Below are 18,284 nucleotides of genomic sequence, written 5' to 3' on the forward strand. Positions count from 1 at the left end.
GGCATGTGGAGGAAATACAGAAAGGTGGTGCGCATTGAACAGGGGTGTCAAACTCAATTCTCACGGCGAGCCACACACGGCCTAGGTAGATGTCAAGTGGGCCGGACCATTAAAATAATAGCATACTTAGCAATAAATAACCAAAATATCATGTCTTTCCCCTGTTTTGGTATAAAGAAGTACAAGGACATTAGGAAAATCTTGGAATTATAATGAAAAATCCTTTTAAAACATTTCATGAAATGCCTCATATTTCCTGAGACAAAAGTGCAATTTACGTTTATCATTCACATGGATGCATAGCGAGCATGTGAACATGCGATCCCGCCAATTGTACAAAGGCACAAAACTTTAAGAAGGAATTGGTATTGAAAAATATTTAGTAATGCAGTTTAAAATTCTTGAATTGCATTTAATCAAAAAAATTAAATCCTTGTCTTTTATCCATTGTTTCACTTTCAAATTATCCTGCGGGCCTGATCGAACCTCCTTACGGGCAGGTTCCGGCCCGCGGGCCGTACGTTTGACAACCCTGGCATAGAACATTATGAGCATTATATGAACATCACACTGCTGAAAGAGCGAATTTGCAAACCAAACTTCCCGTTTTGACGGACGAGAGAAAGGTGCGGGATACATGTCACGCCAGTTTACAAGTAAGGACCTCGGCCCTCCCCGCTTCAGGCACCCCGTCTGCGGGAATACGCCGTGACATTTCAACCTGTCCTTTACGTAACCTGCTATGTAAGCCCTTTTTGATGAAGTTTTCGTGGACATTAATACTTGCACTCCAGAGGGAATCACGTGGTACATCTGCAAGTTGTGATAAAGACGCGGGTAAGGCCGAAATAGCACGTCTTGTGTTATCTGGCATTATCTCTCGGTGCACTCCTTGCGCAAACAACAAAGCATCACTTCTTCACTGCTACTCCAGAAGCCACAGTAGGATGCTCCGTATGTGTGTGTGTGTGTGTGTGTGTGTGATTGTGTCCTCATTGCACAGCGTTCTGTAAGTTTGATCTGACTCCAGTGAGCGAAGCATTACATCGGTCGCCTGTGCTTGCTCAACACTCTGGACCTATCTAATCTCTGTTGCTCCGAAAATCCCATTCAATTTCTTCTGTTGATAGATGCCAGTGCTCTTTGAGCCCCCTGAGAGCACATTCCTCCCCATCCTGCTTGTGTAAGACCACTCCGGATTCATCGGGTCAGCCCCCAGTTGTCAACAATCCAGATGTGATTCAAGCCGATCCAAAGGTCAGGGTGGGGAGGGGCGGGGGGTGATTATGGAGACATGAGTCCTTTGTCTACATATTAGAAGCTGATGGGGAAAAAAAAAACAAAAAAAAACACCCTGTTTGATGCAGGCAGGAGTTCTTCACGAATCCAATTACGGTAGCGCACGTCCACCGCTCCGTGTTCAGTTCTCAGAATGGCATCTCATTCGATTCGCGGGTCTGATTTTAAGTGGAGAAAGAAAGCACGCCGAATCACAGCGGCTCTTCCCGCTTACGGACTCTTGTTATGATTTACCCGCGTGGACGGCAATGGAAGGCAATTGCCAATAGATATATTGGCAGATATATCTGTATATGATAACAGATACAGATAACATTTTGCAGCACAGCCAGATCACCTCTCAACTGGACAAAGGCCAGTCTGCAAGTCAACCAGACGCAACAGCTGAGCGATATGCTTGAAGCAATAAATTAAGCATTTTCTCCGGGGGGGATCGATAAATTATTCTGATAACCATTACAAAATAACACAGTGGTTATCACATGACATTGGTCTCCAGTGGAGAAACTCGTAACTATCCTATTTTTATTACAAGGTTACAGTTAAGAATCAGATAAGACTTGTAATGTCTTAAATTAAATCCAATGTAGTACTTCTGTGGTTGTATCAGTTCAATTTATAGCCAATTACAGTTGATGTCACTTCTCCCATAGGCCTATTGCTTCTAGGGACTTTTTTCAATATAGTCTCCATTTTATGAATAAAATCTCATTTAACCCAATCTTTGTTTTATCTACAAAAAAAAAATGATCTCACAAAAAACACTTACTGGTAAGCTTCCAGGTATGCATTTTGCAAGAGGTGAACTGACAAGTGGCGCATAATAAAACAACTCGCCAACCGGCGTCACCGGGCCTCGTATCCTAGAAGACACTTGAGGCGGTGGGGACAAGGAGGGCGCCGGTCACGAGGCTCAGGCACGCCGGCTGTAACGGAGTCGAGAGGCCGGAGAGACGCTGGCGGGGAGGGGGGGGAAGAACATAATGTGAAACAGATTCCCGGTAGCGTCAGCCTCCCTTCCTCCCTCCCTTCCCCCTCCGTCACACCGTTCCACCTTGTCATGCCCAGAGACCTCGCATAACACTCCGGGACGGCAGGTAGCGGAGAGTCATGTATACTGTATCTGTTTGTGTGGCTGCTCTAATTTATTGGCCCACTGATTTGCTGATGCGTTTGAGGCTGAACGCAGCCTGGAGCACTAGCCCAGAACATCCAGGCAGCCCTGCTTCATTAGGTGCTCATGCCCTTAAGCCGCTGACATTTCCAAACTTGTTCCACGGTCTTCTAATTGTTGTGAAAAATTGCAGAGGCACCAGCACTAAAAAGCTGCCTGGTAGAGCTTGATTTGAAGGCATTTAGTCCGGGGAGTCATTTTCATCGCTGTCGAGATATAAATATGCTTGTAAATAAGCTTCTCTGTAGCCTAAATCTACCATAGGTGGTAAGGAAAAGGGTATTTTTGATGGTCCAGAGTAGCAGAACAAACCAAATAGGAGGCAAAATTCTCAAATCAAATAGAAAAGATGCAAGGATTTTAATTCAGCTCAATTCAGAAAGGTTTTACAAATGTGTTGTACAACAGGAAATGTGACAGTGGAATGTGTAAATAGTTGTAACAATTTGATTATACCGTTACAGAGTGAACCGGAAAAAAAGGTCACAAGAGAAAATGTTTTCATCTGATATTGTGGCAGTTTCTTTTTGTGACAAACTTTGTTCAAATTTCTCTCTCATCACTTTGTTGAGGAGATACAGCATTTTAAGACTGGCAACAAACAACCAAGCATCAATGTCTTCACTGTCCAAAACAGAAAATCATGAAAACAGAGTCGTGACCATGCATTTACCTGACCCTTACATGAAACAGTTTGTGCGCAAGTACAGTATTTCAATATTTGGTCAAAATCCAGGGATGGCAAGAATCGGGCGCTCTGATTTTTTTTTTTTTTGGCTCTGGCACCAGAATAGCTTGAGAATCCCTGATTCAAGTAAACAAGAAACTTTTGTGAAAATCGAGAGAGAAGTCAAAATGAATACTCATTACAAACGGTTACATAAGCATCACATACACTCACACAAGTAAACAAAAATACAGCATCGAGGAATAGTGCATTCACTTCGAGGTCACTGCAAACTATGATTAGGAAACTCACATGTTGACTGTGTGTTCCATGGTAGAAAAGCAAAGCAATACAAATAAATATCGGGGTTTGCTGTGAATAACTAATGTCCCATACCAAATGCATTTAAAATGTGAGGAAATATTTTAAAATTAAATATTTTTACATGGATCAACAGTATTTACGACGTGAATAAAAACATCTCACTGATCGCTCCGAGATCACCTACATTCTCACAGAACGGAGCCTACATTCGGAGAGTGACATCAGACATCCTTCAACGAACGACAGCACATTCACAAGATTAAGACTTGCTTTCGCGTGTCCACGTTTGTGCATTGATTGTGACTCGCTCAAAGGTGACGGATGGCCAATAAAGACAAGGCCGCTCAGAAATAACCGTTTTATCACATTGCGTGACATAGAACAAATACAACAGTGTTGGTGAGAAGAGGTGAGTGACAGTTCAGTGTGTCTTCTGTAAACACTGCCAGGCCTCCCGTGGAATGAAAGGAGGGGTTGATCTACATTAAACAGCCAGGAGTCTGTTGTACCACGTCAAAATACAACAAACGAAGAATTTACGCTGACTTTCAGGTTAATCAAAGACACTGAATGGTCAATAGAAAATCATAAGAATCTAGATTTTCAGATAAAACTCCAAACTGAAACTGGTTCATCACCTATGTTCCCAGGATTTAAAAACCTCAATGTGAGCATGACAAAGGCTAAAGCTAAATCGTGGATTGTAAACCAGCATATGCCCTGGAAACATGTTGGCTGCACACACACACGAGCACCACTGAACATTTTATCAAGGCGGGTTCAATGCTGAGGGTTTAAAGAAATGTCCTGTTCAGCACAAATGAGCAGGTACAAGCAGCATCATAGATATTCCAAACGATTATCACACTTATTTCTTCAATTCACAGAGAAATCTCTCACTCATTGGTCAATACAGACAGGCAGTTGGACCAAAAATAAAATAGACAAAACTTTTGTAAATAGACCACGGTGAGTCCAAGGCACAGTTGAAACTGACACATGGTCAATATAAGACAATTTAAGCTTTAAGTTTAAGGAGAAAGTTTGTCCCCTAGAATGTTTGACACCTCAGCTAAAGTATTCAAAGTTGCTCTGGACACTCGGATCCAATTTACAGTAGCTGTTAAAATAAATTAAGAGAAAAAAAAAAAAACTTTATGGAGTGCATTGGTTCACATTAATTACTTTTTTAAATGTTTTACCGGACTGAAATGTCTTTTTTTTCTCAAGAATAATTCTAGTCACTTACAGGCTAAACAGTCAGTGTATGGCTAAAGTCAAACTTAAAATACATCTGCCCATCTTCTATCGCTTATCCTGCACTCAGGGTCGCGGGTGATGCTCCAGGTCACCCAGTCAATAGCAGATGCATACATACAAAGACAGGCAACATTCACAAACATCTGGAGAATGTTTTTTTCCAATTAACCTGCTGCATGTTTTTGGAATGTAGGAGGAAACCACAGAACCCGCTGAGACACGGGCAGAACATGCAAACACACAGAAAGGTTCCCCTCGTCCTAATCGAACCAGGGTCCTTCGCACTGTGCGCTAACCACTAACCACTGCGCCACCGTGTCGCCCTGAAACTTTAGATGACATTTAAATGCCACAACTGCAATTGTGATGATGCCACATCTAAAATAAAAACACATACACAATTTGGAAATAATAAATTAAAAATTTCTCCTTGACATCAGCTTTTCCCAATTGCAATAGTTTAACTGTTAACATGCTGATTGTATTGATAAGTGTAATAGTAAACTACATTTTTGCAAGATGGCTGTACTTGCTGCTGGTTAGTTAATGTTAACATTGATATAAAAACCCCTGAATTCTTTAAACCATCCATTGGCAAGCCGATTAGCATTTGATTAATAACGGTACATGGTTACTTCCGTGGCTGTAACAGGCGACCAAAGTAAACAACTAATGTGGCCCTTCAGAATTCTCCGGTCCCTCTGGCTTTCCATTGAGGCCATTGTGATCTTTATTTTCAGGCACAGTTTTCTCCTCCGGGACAAAACTTGGGGTCTTTTTAAGCTCTAGCTTGGGGGGGGTCACCTGGTTGGTGCTCCCTTGCGTCTCCTTTTTGCTCTCCGCTTTTCTCAGCATGTGATAGTTGTAAATGTTCATGACAAAGAGGAAGAGCCCACCTGTCATGATGACCCCGCCACACATGAAGAAAAGGTACTGGTAGTCCTTCAATTTGTCCACCAAAAACGCTGTATGGAGACAAGAAGGAACATAGTTGGAGAATTCACCATAACCACAAAGAGATTTGACTTTTACAGTCAAGTGACAGTGAGTGCAGACCACCTTGTCTCATGCTGTTTTACAAAAACCCTTTCCATGACAAGCATGACATCAAAAAAAAAAAAAATCTCTTTATACGAGCAACCTTTACAAGGTGAATCCAAAAAAAAAAAACTCAATGCGCCATGTGTGTGAGGGAGAATCAGATTAGCGGGGGCCAATTTGTAAAGATCCATGTCAGAAGTGACAGAGAGCTATTACACCCCTCTGGGCTTCCCCTGCATCTCTGCGAGGCCAATTTGGATTGCTGCTAGCAAAACGAATCAGAGGAGAGGCCCATTCTGAGAGCCATAAATATCGAGCCCAAGTCGGCAGAAAAGTGACAAATGCGCTTTAGATCTGATTTAAGCCCGGGGGGTCTGCGGAATCCTACCCGCGCCCACGCCTCCAGACACGGATCAATTGGCAGGTGTCACTGTCTCTCACCGTCAGTCTGTATGATGGTCAATCTCTGTCCATTTTATGGTTGTGGTGACAAATGGGCAGGACTACGCTGCTCTTAAGCCTCGGGTACAGAAAGTCACTTTTAACTTTTCACATATGAATTCAAAAAGAAAAAACATTTGACTGCCCAGAAATCCATTGTTCCTTTAACAGCACAGATCAGAGAGGATACTAAGTGCATGTGTGTTGACAGGTTTTCTTAAACTCTTGCAATAGTTGTGACAAGTTACAGTGACAGCGATGTTTGTATGGGCACGCCCTGCACCAAAAGGGGTCACTTTGTGGCAGGCAGCACAAGACTGGCTGCGTCATCTGATTGATAGCGTTCATCTTGCGGATGTACGCCAATGACCATCACCCTCATTAGGACAGTCCTTGATTGGCTAAGCAGTAATTAAGTCCATCTGGCAGAGTCACCTCTTTTTTTAATGTATTCACAGTTTAATTATGGCCCAGGTACAGGGCTTTAATGGCGAGAGTTTGAACTGGAGCGTCATTAAACACCCAAAGCAAAAGGCTAATTACTCCAACGTACCTCACTTCCATCTAATTGGACTGACCGAAAGGTTTAGGGGAGCGGTAACAAGCCGACTAGTTAGGGGAGGCGTAATGACTGTGCCCTCTGGAGGAGAATACTAGATGTGCAGTTAGGCACTTATTTACCCTGTTAAATAAGCGACTCAGAACAGGGTCATGTCAGAAAAACCGAGGGGCCAGTAAATTTCCACCTCATTAAAACTCAGGTTGGAGGCATTGGAAAAGTTTGTCAGGCGGCCGGTTTGCACAGCTGATTAAGTCAGCGAGAGTATTTGTCTCAGACACACATACCGGGACCTGTCAAACGCATCTTAAGGTTAGTTTGATGCATGTAGCTAGCACTTCAACGGATGTAAACAACATTATGGGGAGAAATAATAAACTGTGTGTTCTTCACTCTAGACAAATTGTATAACAATGTGCATAGCTGATCAATGACTGGGTGACACTAAAATAAAACTTCGTATAGCAGTTTGTCCCGGTTACTTCAAGATCCAGGTAACGAGTGTTAGAAAACAGCAAATAAGGTTTAATAAGGTATAAAAAGACTAAACATGTATTCATTCAATCAATGTGTATACTGGTTATCCTGCAAACTTGGTTGTGGGAGGGATCTGGGAGTAATTGCAGATGTCATTGGAAAAGAGGCAGGGATCACCCCGCGTAAGTTGCCCGTCGATCACAGGGACACACACGGAAACAAAGTGAGACTTTTTTAACTGTGAACAATTTAGAATAATCAATTGGCCTACTGCATTGTTTGGAAATAATGATTAACAAAAGAATAATCAGTGTTTTGTGACATCCTGTCACCCCATCACATAAGCTTGAAAAGTAGGAAATTAAGTTTAAGTACTTTCATTCTGCTTCACCAGAATAAAATTGTTTTCAGATTTAATTGTTTGACAGCAATGACAAAGTGGACTTCTAATAGCAAGGCTTTTGTAAACCCCTTCATTGTGGTTTGCCTGGCTGTGAAAAGAGTTACATAATATCTATCAGGCTTATCCTGTGATAAATCTGGTGCGAGGGCATGGCAAGCCCTTGGAATGAACACATTACAATGGAGAGCAAATACACTAAAATGGGACGAAAACAGATGAACTCTCTCGCAGACAGCGACTTCCCATCTGCAGGATTACAAAAAATAGCTTCCGGACTGATATTCATTTAATGGTCTCAAACGTTGTGAGATAACTGTAAAAATTAGAGAGTGCAGTTGGCACCATTGGCCATCACAACCTTTTAAAATGACAGATGTCCGTTCACTATGAAATAGCAATCATCGGGGCTCACTGATATATTACAGAGCGTTTGTCTAATTGTTTATGAGCTTGTTGCGTGGCGAAAGATTTTGGTGCGGTTTCTCATTAGGTGCACAGCACAATGAGCAATTATTGTCTGTTGTTTTTAGCTGTCTGAATTATAGCGTTTAAATTGAAAGTGCTGCAGTATCATCAATTAAACATTGATGCTGAGTTGCAATGACAGATTCAATACTTCTATTTTATTTTAACTACTTAATCAAGGGAGTAATTTTTCATAATGATGGCAGTTGTAATTTCAAAATACCAAAGAGGGGTAATCCTAAGACTGGCAATATCCTGCTCATTACACAATCATTATAACCATGAATGTTGATGTTCAACACTTCAACAGCTTTATCTAAGATACTTCTGGTAATTTATGGCTGTAGGTGAAAGGGGTTGGTCCTACTTGATGAGCTGGTAAGCAGAAATTTATCTTTTAAGTTGATTCTGAAAAGATAGTCAGCTTTACATCTTGCAAAAAGCGCCAACTAGGAAAGCCAAGCTCATCTCAATCTACTTGATTAAATCAGAGGTTAGGGGTGCAGTCAGAGCAACAAAGGGGGACTTTGTGATTTTGTACTAAATGAGTTTTCTCAATAGACTAAAACTCATTTAGTTACAACAGCAGATAGCTGTACATGTTCATTAAAACAGATGTGTGTTTTATTAGCTGACAAAAGACTGTTATCCTACACTCCTCAGAGGCAGGCTATGGCTTTCATGCTCTTGTGCCAAAACCTCACGGTGCCTGTAATTAAATCATGGATCCACATGCAAAATTGTGGATGAATAATCAATTGGAACATTTTGGTGGGGGGGGGAAAGGGGGACAGACTCCAACACAATAATTGTGGAAAAATTATACATTTTATCCAGTATGTATGTATGTATGTTGTTTTTTTTAAAGGTAATGGTTTATTTGTTTTTACTGCATTAATTTCATAATGGAGGTATTTGGGTAATTACAGGATGACAGAGAGAACCATAGGATGTCTGTAAATCGTGATTTGGTTGCTTATTTAGGAAAAAAAATTACTGACACAATTAACCAAAATGTTGTTATATTGATTGACCAGACCATAAAACCTACCCATGGTGTAATTTAATTGAGCACAGGAAAAGACACCTACCTCTTTGTCCTTCTCAATGATCTCATCCCTGGTCGCTCTCATGTTTTCAACCATGAAAAGCTATTCATTTGAGACTACAGTTGAGCCACTGTCTGATCAATATAATGCCATCAATCACAATGATATGCCACTAATTTTGAATCAATTTGTACAGGTTAAATTTGAAAAAAACTCAGCTTGGTCTTTACTTGTAAGACCATGCTTACGCTGATGATTTTTTGAAGACTTGTTGTTGGGAATTTGGTAGTATTAGCAGCTTAAGGGATTGTGATGCAGTTCTTTCTATAATGATGTAGTATGTTTAATGAAAGAAAACACATTTGAGCTTCTTAGTTGTGTTCCAAATGTACCATAATGTGAATCAAGTTCAGACAGTGCAGTAAATATGCTGTGAAAGCTACAGCAACCAGAGCTTCTTTAATACACTAAAATGCTAAGGCTAATGTTTGTGAACTATTCATAAAGCCAATTAAAACATTTATTGTATGGTTTAAAAAAATGGTTGTCCTGTAATACTGTTTTTTGTTTCCTGCATCCCAAACCAAGCATTTAAAAAAAATGCTCTCTTAACCTACTTTACTATTTCTCTTCAATCACTGACAGTGATTTTGCATACAAAGTACAACAGTGTTTCTGCTCTGAGGACAGTAGTTTAACACATTCTCTCATTTCTGTGTGTTGTGACTGGTGTCACCCAATGTGACCTATAGTAAATGGGCATTCTTTTGGGACATATCCACTATAAAGAAAATTAAAAAGTGTTTGCACAGCCCGAGAAGCCAAAATATTCGGTGAGTGACTGCTGTTGGAACTTTGTTTCACTTATGGCAAATTGGTTGAGTAGTGTCTGTGAATGGATAGTCCATGTTCTGTGTGTACAATTACCTGCAGCCGGTGGTCCGAGCAGCATGGGGAAGCATTCTATGATTGTCACCAATCCAACAGCACTGGAGAAGCGTTCGCTTCCCATCAGGTCCATCAGGCACTCAAATATCAGTGCAAAAACCATTCCAAAAGTTACCCCAAAAAATGCTGCATATATCACCAGGAGGGTGTAATTTGTGAGCAGCGGGCACAATAAATGGCACAGTCCATTGAAAATCATAGCAAAGCTGAAGAAGTACTGGACTCTGGGCCTGATCCACTTGGTGTTCGCTATCAAGCCAGTGCCAGGCCGGATAAACATATCCACAAACCCCATGATAGAGAGCAGATATGCTGCTGCGTATTCGTCTACGTTATTCTGAATTGCATAAGCTGGCAGAAACATGATGGGTGCATAGGCACCAAAAATGAAAAATATGTTCCCTATGAGGTAAATAACAAAACCTCTATCCTTGAAAAAGGTCACATCCAAGAAGGCCTTGGCTTTTTTCCAATCGATTCTTTTTTGCCTTGCAGTGCTGTTGTTTGGCTGTCCCTCCACTTTCTTCTCTGGTGTCACTGAGGATGCGTCGAAGGGAGCGACAGGTCTCATCAATGCCCCGGCAACACAACAGTTAAGCATCAGGGCGCCAAGGATCTGCAGACTTCCCCTCCAGCCAAACTGGATCAGCAAGTATTGGTTCAATGGGGCCAGGAAGCACAGAAAAACTGGGCTACCAGCCATAGCAAGTCCATTGGCAAGAGGACGCCTTTCCAGGAAATACTTGCTGATGATGGTGAGAGATGCATTCAGGTTCAAGGCGAGTCCACAGCCTGTGTGCACATATTTGGAATATGGTCACATTCCAAAAAGAATGAGGAAAATTCATTAGGACCATAACTTAAATATTAAAATGTATTTGAAAAATTCTGACAGCTCTACATTAGGTTTCATCAAATTTAACTATAATCAATTCATGTCACATTACAGAATGTATTACTTTTTTTTATAATTTTCACAATGGTGCCTATAAATGAGAAAAAAACTGTAGCATGAAATGTTTAATAATTAAAGGCCATTGTAAAAGTTCTAACAAAATCGTGAAAACCAATGTTGTGAAACTGGCTTTCACAACAAGGTTCAAACGGTACAGAGGATGACCAAGCTCATGCTTAACATCTTATCTTGACCTCTCCATTTCTGATAACATTTCAGTTTCCACAGTGACTTGGGTAATTCAAAAGACCATGTGTGATGAGGGTCTTCAAAAAGACATATCTTATTTTTGAGAAGTTTTTTTTTGTTGTTTGATATATCTGGATTCTTGTTTTCTATAAAAAATATAGGGACAATCAAAGGGAGGTTTTTTTCCCTGATAATTTGTTGCCCCTCTTTGCAATTTTTTAAATGCATTCCAATATAAGCCTGCGTGTTCACTGGGGCAAAAAAAATTGTGATGCCGATGTATCAATGTGTAAGGGCACCGGAGAGCAGATCAGGGTAAACGCATGCCCCCGAGCCCACCAAATGGCCAAGCCATTTGGTGGGACTATTAATCCTACACAGGTGTCCTTGGTAGAGTAATGAGTCTCACAGTGTGGCAGGGACCCCCATGTGATGACCATGATAGTAACCTACAGGAGAAGAGAGGGCCACAGTAAACCACACTCTTTGGGCGCAGGGACGTTTCTGTCTTAATTACCGTCCCAGTGCCAGTTCCCCTGATGGGTCAATTACAACTCAGAAGCTGGGTTGAATGCCCTGGGACCCGACACACAGCATGGCTTCCTAATCAAGGGAAAAAAAAAAAATCTGGCAACCCAAAGATACTGAAAAGACCAAAAAAAGATATGGACTGATGGCCTGACTTCTCAAAAGCAGCCTAATTTGGGGAATTATGAGCAATGTGCTGACCAATAGTGTGAAGATGGTGAGCTAATTAACTGTATGTCAACATATTGGGATTTGTTTCATTTAACATGGCTCTCTTGATGATTTAGATTCCCAAAACAGGTATGCAAGCAGTCTTCAAAAGTATGAAGGAAAAACAAAGTACTTTACCAACAATGATGCCGATGCAAATATAGAGGTAAATAATGGAGGTCCCAAAGGAGGCAGTGACCATGCCTAAACCACACATAAGGCCACCCGCTATGATGGCTGGTCTGCTTCCATATTTATACACCAATGCACTGCATACAGGTCCTGTTAAGACATAAGAGGAATGGGCATTTTGAACTTCAGCACCAATTTAAACTTATGTGACCCAACATAACCAATATCGGTGTGGGAAAGTTTCAGAAAGAGGCATATTATAACAGCATTATGGTCTAAATAAAGGAAAAAATGATGGCAGTGAGTGCCCAATACACTCTCACATCAGTTCAGGCCACCTTGGTGACTCATTAAATTCTCCTCTAATAAAGTGAGACACTGCACTCCGTGATCAATCAGCAATTAAACAGCATTTTATATGCTGTCAGTCTTCCCTCTATTCATAACCTTGCCTGATGGAGTGACAGTATACCACTGCATATTGCTGAAATACATATTCAATTGACATTTTCATGAAGAGAAATAGGGAAAACATCAGTCAAGCTCATATGGACGCTAACAATAAGTTGTGCGCGCCCACACACACACACACACACACACACACACACACACACACACACACACACACACACACACACACACACACACACACACACACACACACACACACACACACACACACACACACACACACACACACACACACACACACACACACACACACACACACACACACACACACACACACACACACACACACACACACACACACACACACACACACACACACGAAGAGGTCTTTATTTGGATAGCAATAACTGAAAACTTACGGATTACACATATTACTGTCTTGTAAAGCACGTCTAGCTCAGCAGGTAATCAATTTCTCATTAAACAGTGTGAAATTGTGTTATTTCATTTAATGAAAATTCTTGATTCAAAATTTAGACTAATCTGGGAATATGTAGTGAATATGGATCAGTCTTCATCACAGTCAAGCTGTAATCGGGTGGTGAAGGAGAGCAGAGTGTTGTCAAGCCAACTCGCTCGACAAAATATAACTCTCCTGGTGCCTTATTCTTTTAAGTAAAATATGATTTGGACAAGACATGAGGGAAATGAGCTCTTGGAAGCCATTCTTTATGTTCATTGAGCACTGTTAAACATATATTGATCAACTCACGGCAAGGTGGCTGTAGCTGAACTTATCAGACTGCACCAATTGTTTGCTCAAATAATGACATGCTGGAACACATGCCAGCCTCAATAAATTGTATGAATTAAATGCCGAATTCCAATTAATGTTAATTTCAAATGGGGCATGAATGGGACATGTTCTATGACACAAGTCCGACAATAATATAATAGGTTTTAAACTAAAACCAAGCTGCTCCTCACATCATCATCATCAAGGAAGGCAGACAAAGCTTAAACAAACCGCGAACCATTTGATAAATATTCAGGCACTTAAATATATAATTAATGCCAGCCTAAAGGGCTATTCCTGACTGCCTGACTACATTGGAAAAAAAAATAAAATCTCAACTGTTGTACCTGCTATCTATACTCGACAGTTAAAACCTCCATTTAATTGTTCATATAGTCAATAAGGTGTGAAAGAACATCTCTCTATCTATGGCCATGTTATTCGAATGCTTCTTCCACGGTGCTACCATTTCCATTTTCATTACAAGTTCATCATTTAGACACTGAGTTTTCTTTAGTTTTCTGAAAAGGCTGGCATGTGGCTCCCGCAGGGACCTGGTCGTAGGCCCCAGCGTGCTGAACCTTCTTCTGATGTATTCCCTCTGTCTGACTCTTCCACTGGTTGACATTGCTTGGGCCATACCAAGGACACTATGATGAAGCCTTGTGCCTGAGCCACAATGCAGGGAAATATTTCACCAGCCTCTTTGAGTTGAGTGCAGATAAGTTACACAGCTGCTTGGAATGTAACCTTGAAGACAGTTACAGGATATTTCAAATAATAGTTACACACAAAAATAATTTGATATTCAGCATGACAACAAAAACATTATGAAAATAATTTTGCATGTTAATATTTTCTTTGCTTTTGTTGAACCATTGCGTATGCTTCTTTGTCTTGCAAACACATTCAGGGCTCTGTTATTATACCAAATTTTTATTGAATACATTTTGATCGGTGAAGCCCAAGGAGGATAAGTAGTATTTCATTTTGGTAGAAGACCAACTGTACACTTTAATAAGGCAACGGTGAAGACCATAACATGGACAGCTACAATTGACTATCAACATTAATCACAATATTAGCAGCTAATATTTTGACGGGACAGAAAGGGATTACAGCGGGTGTGCCCAATACGTCGACTGCGATCTACCGGTCAATCGCAAAGGTAGTGTGTAGATCGCATGGCATTAAACCGTAGACGTCAGCCTATCATCCTCAATATGAAATTTGTCACTTGACTGACAGTCGGTCTGTCCAATCCGACCTTTTTCTGGCACAGTCGTCACTGTACACGTGCACATAACGGCGCATTCTAGCAAGCTAGCCTCCAATGTATGTCTTCTAAACTTATGGGTATCAAAATGAGTGGGGGAGATGGACCAGGTAAAAAGACTAAAATGTATCACTTCCATACGGAATGGGATGTAGCCTTTTTTTTTTTACTATGTCATTTTCAAAGTGGATTTGCCTCATCTGCCGGTCTGCCATTCCCATACCGAAAAAGGGAAATGTGGAGCGGCATTTTCAGACTGTTCATAAAAACTACAGCACTAACTTCCCTTCAAAAAGTGAGTTGAGAAGGAGAAAGGTGAAGGAACTAAAATCCCAGCTGTCAGGACAGCAGTCATTTTTCTCACAGCTAACTTCAACTATGCTGCTGACTCCATTCAAGTCATCAGAATAAGGTATTTACATAAAAAAACTACTCTGTTGTAGTGTGCCATAAGGGTTCATGCAGTTATGCAAGATCCACAAACATTAATTGTGTTAAGTATATCAGTAGATATACAAATAAATGTATATTCAGCATTTTTAGTGGAGGTAGATCATTTCACATGGTCATCTGAAAAGTAGCTCACAAGGCAAAAAAGTGTGGCCACCCCTGGATTACAGAATCTGCAATGTTGTTCGTTACAAAGGCAATTCTATTTCAAGTCAAAATACTAAAAAGCCTGTTGTATTGTTCAGTTATTTGCTGTTTTAACCTGTATATTTGAAGTGTGCAAACACATTTGAGTTACTTCAATAATGTCACTCGATGTGTTAGGTCAAAAATTGCTTACTTTAACAATCATCTGTTTACATAATTGACATTTACATAGTGCCATGAGAACATATTTTATCATGAAAACAAGTATGTAAATGCAGCTTCACAGCCGGGATTGCATGATAAAAAGTGATAAAAAGACAAACACTGGGGACTGTGACTTAAGTGATACTGAAATAGTGACAATTAGTGAGTTTGACAATGCTATAGTAGACCAAGTGCCACAATTTATTGACTATAATGCTCCAGTAAGGGGTGTGAACAATAACCTTAACCAACTTTCTCACCAAGAGAAATGTATTTACTCAGAAATGAAGTCCTTACATTATAATAAATAAATGGCTTAAGGGACACTATCAATGTAAAACTGTCACCAGCGCCAAAGTCAACAGTTTAACTAAAGTCAGATGATCACAACATCCCTCTTATTAGCAAGTTTAAAAGAATTTCAATGGCTGCAGTTGGTCATGTGAAGTTGATTTAACAGTTAAATTTCTGGCTCAATATAAAGAATACAAAGAAAGTATTTGTCCTTTTGCAGTAAAATGGATTTACCTCTACAATTTTCAGCTCAATCCTTCTGTATCATAAATACCAAAGAGTTGTTCACTCACTGTATGATGTCTGGAAACTGCTGAAAACAAAACTGGCTATACTCTGTAATGTTTCAGTAGTACTTATGAAAGTAATTTGATCAAACCATCTCACAAGGAGGTAGTTTATATATATAAACCCATTTTCTAAAGAGCACCTAAATATATTGTAAACAGAGGACAAATTAGTAAGGGAGGAGAGGAGGTTTTATTACAGAATCAGTTATTTTGCTATTCTGAAGAGGTTTCTTAAAAAATTCAAAATCTAATGATGATTAAGAGAGTAATAAGTTATATTACAACAGCTGAAAGACACACATCACAGACATGTCATTCTCAATGCAACATCAAATACAACGTTGTCTTGAACATCTGACTTATCTGAAATGCCGTATTGCAGCCCCAGATCTCTGTTGGTGCTGTTTGTCCGAAAGAAAGTCACACACATTGCAAGTGGCAGGATTAAGATACTAGTGTAATATTAATGAGAGGTTAGATGTAGTAACAATTGTTTAAAAAAGAAGTAACATACAATACATATTCATTAGAGGGAAGTTAAAAAAAAAAAAAATCAATTAACTTGCTTCGTGAAGTGAAACACACCGTGTCTCAACAGCAAAGACAAAGAAATCACTCGATATCACACTGTCCTCCGTCTCCCTGCTCAGTCTCAATCATTTTAATGAATGTGGATGACGCCATAAAAGGGTTTTACAGCCAGTTGTTATCTTGCATGGCTCGATGTACAATGATGCAGAATAAAGAAATAGCAGTGATTTAGCTGATTATTCTGATCAACAACATTTAGGAGCCAGCATATTGATGGGTCAATTATTTTGAATTACTTTGGAGAACTACTTCAGCCGCTTGCATTTGTATCTCTATCATATGCTCAACAGTACTATCCATGGCACCTCATTTACCGAGAACTGAAATAATCTGAATTAATGTTAAAGAACACATAAGTCAAGACAATCTACACTTATGAAATGAATGTGACTGAATGAATGTGACTAGAATTAGGGGAAATCCCATAACTGTAACAATTAGCGTACATTTTTCTATCAGTCAGGGCCTGATTGCCTCAAAGACAATGCTTACTCCCTTCTGTATTCAGCTGACTTGTTTAAAAAAATAAAAAATAAAAAACATTATGGTTGAATCTCAAATTAATCTATAAAGTAGGTCTCTTGAATACTTCTAGCGGCCAAAGACAGTAACATATGGGATGTACTTACCACCACCATACATTGAGGCTAGCATGAGAGAGGCGATCCATGCTACGTCACTGTTGCTCGCTTGAAGCTCATTTTGGATCTCCTTGAAGAAGATGGAGATGACTTTGGGTGTAGAATAGGCAAACCCGATAGAAACGTGGGCTCCGACCACCACCATCCACCCCCAACCTCCATCCAGGGGCTTGGGGGCAAGCACTGGGGGTGGGGATGCCATAGCTCCTGCCAAGAAATAGCGTATGTTTATTTAAGAACAACACACCTGCTTGTGATGAAGGTTTAGCATGCTAGTACTTCATCCGCGTCTGAGCGGATTCTCTCACTAAGTTCACATCGACTACTGCTCAGCTGAGAAAAGTTTTCCAGCGAACCATACCAAAATGAGACAAATGAGGAAAAACAGACAACTTTTTAAGTAATCAAACGAACTTTTTTCAAGTTGATATGTTAATACGGAGTGTTTACTTACCCTGTATTGACTGCCGGTACCTCTGTGCTCTAACGAAAGCGCATGTGATCGCGCGCCTTAATTATGAATTTTACGACAGGAGGGAACTTGCGAGATCTTACGTTGCTTTACGGCAACACAGAGTGTAAACTTCGCTTTCTCCCACGTCTCTCATATATGAAAAAAAGATATATTAAAAAAAAAAAAAGATTTGTACGTTTTTAAGCGCACTTTAAAATGATAAGGAAACATAGTGAAATAATTTGTTTCATTGAAAATACGTGGTTTGTTTACGGTAGCCACGTGGAGAAGTGTCACTAACTTTTGTAAGTATCGCGATATTTGTAGCCTCACAGGCTTGAAAGCATGAACTTTGTAAATGAACAGAAGATTGGAACTCACCTTTCACCGTCAAGTTCGGCGAGAACTTTGTCCAAACTTTCCTCCTCTGTTCGTTTAAAGTAGTCACATGTCGTGTGGTCGCCTGAGGCGCCGCGATTGGAACATCCCCTGACTGAGCCCTTTGTCCCGGCCGGGTGTGTGGAGTCTCCAGCTCGGCTCTGCGGTGTCACCACCAGTCCATATCCACATCTACAGCTTCTCACTCAGGCTCTCTGACTCAATACTGTC

General features: G+C 40.4%; 1 protein-coding gene across 2 annotated transcripts; it reads right to left on the bottom strand.

The window, feature by feature from the left end:
- Positions 1 to 2,804: 2,804 nt before the first annotated feature.
- Positions 2,805 to 18,164, bottom strand: LOC147222342 (monocarboxylate transporter 2-like). Of its 2 annotated transcripts, none has more exons than XM_086168836.1 (5): positions 18,057 to 18,164; positions 17,210 to 17,428; positions 12,128 to 12,271; positions 10,087 to 10,899; positions 2,805 to 5,689 (listed from the first exon to the last, which is right to left on the bottom strand). In XM_086168836.1, exons 2-5 carry the CDS (start codon positions 17,421 to 17,423, stop codon positions 5,394 to 5,396), a joined length of 1,467 nt encoding a protein of 488 aa, XP_086024962.1. In that variant the 5' UTR covers positions 17,424 to 17,428; positions 18,057 to 18,164; the 3' UTR covers positions 2,805 to 5,393. The 2 variants fall into 2 exon arrangements, with proteins under 2 accessions (XP_086024962.1, XP_086024961.1); XM_086168835.1 differs by lacking the exon at positions 18,057 to 18,164 and adding an exon at positions 17,676 to 17,813.
- Positions 18,165 to 18,284: the final 120 nt, after the last annotated feature.

The sequence above is a fragment of the Fistularia commersonii genome, chromosome 21, assembly GCF_037954325.1.
Source record: "Fistularia commersonii isolate RoL2024-O1a breed Wild chromosome 21, RoL_Fcom_v1.0, whole genome shotgun sequence".
Classification (NCBI taxonomy): Eukaryota; Metazoa; Chordata; class Actinopteri; order Syngnathiformes; family Fistulariidae; genus Fistularia; species Fistularia commersonii.

Excerpts from the sequence above, each read along its gene's own strand:
- LOC147222342 (XM_086168836.1), bottom strand. The coding sequence starts at position 17,423 with ATGGCATCCCCACCCCCAGTGCTTGCCCCCAAGCCCCTGGATGGAGGT. Across the intron at positions 10,900-12,127 it reads TTGCATCGGCATCATTGTTG|GCTGTGGACTCGCCTTGAAC; the intron begins GTAAAGTACTTT and ends ATGTGCACACAG. Across the intron at positions 5,690-10,086 it reads GCTCGGACCACCGGCTGCAG|CGTTTTTGGTGGACAAATTG; the intron begins GTAATTGTACAC and ends GTCTCCATACAG.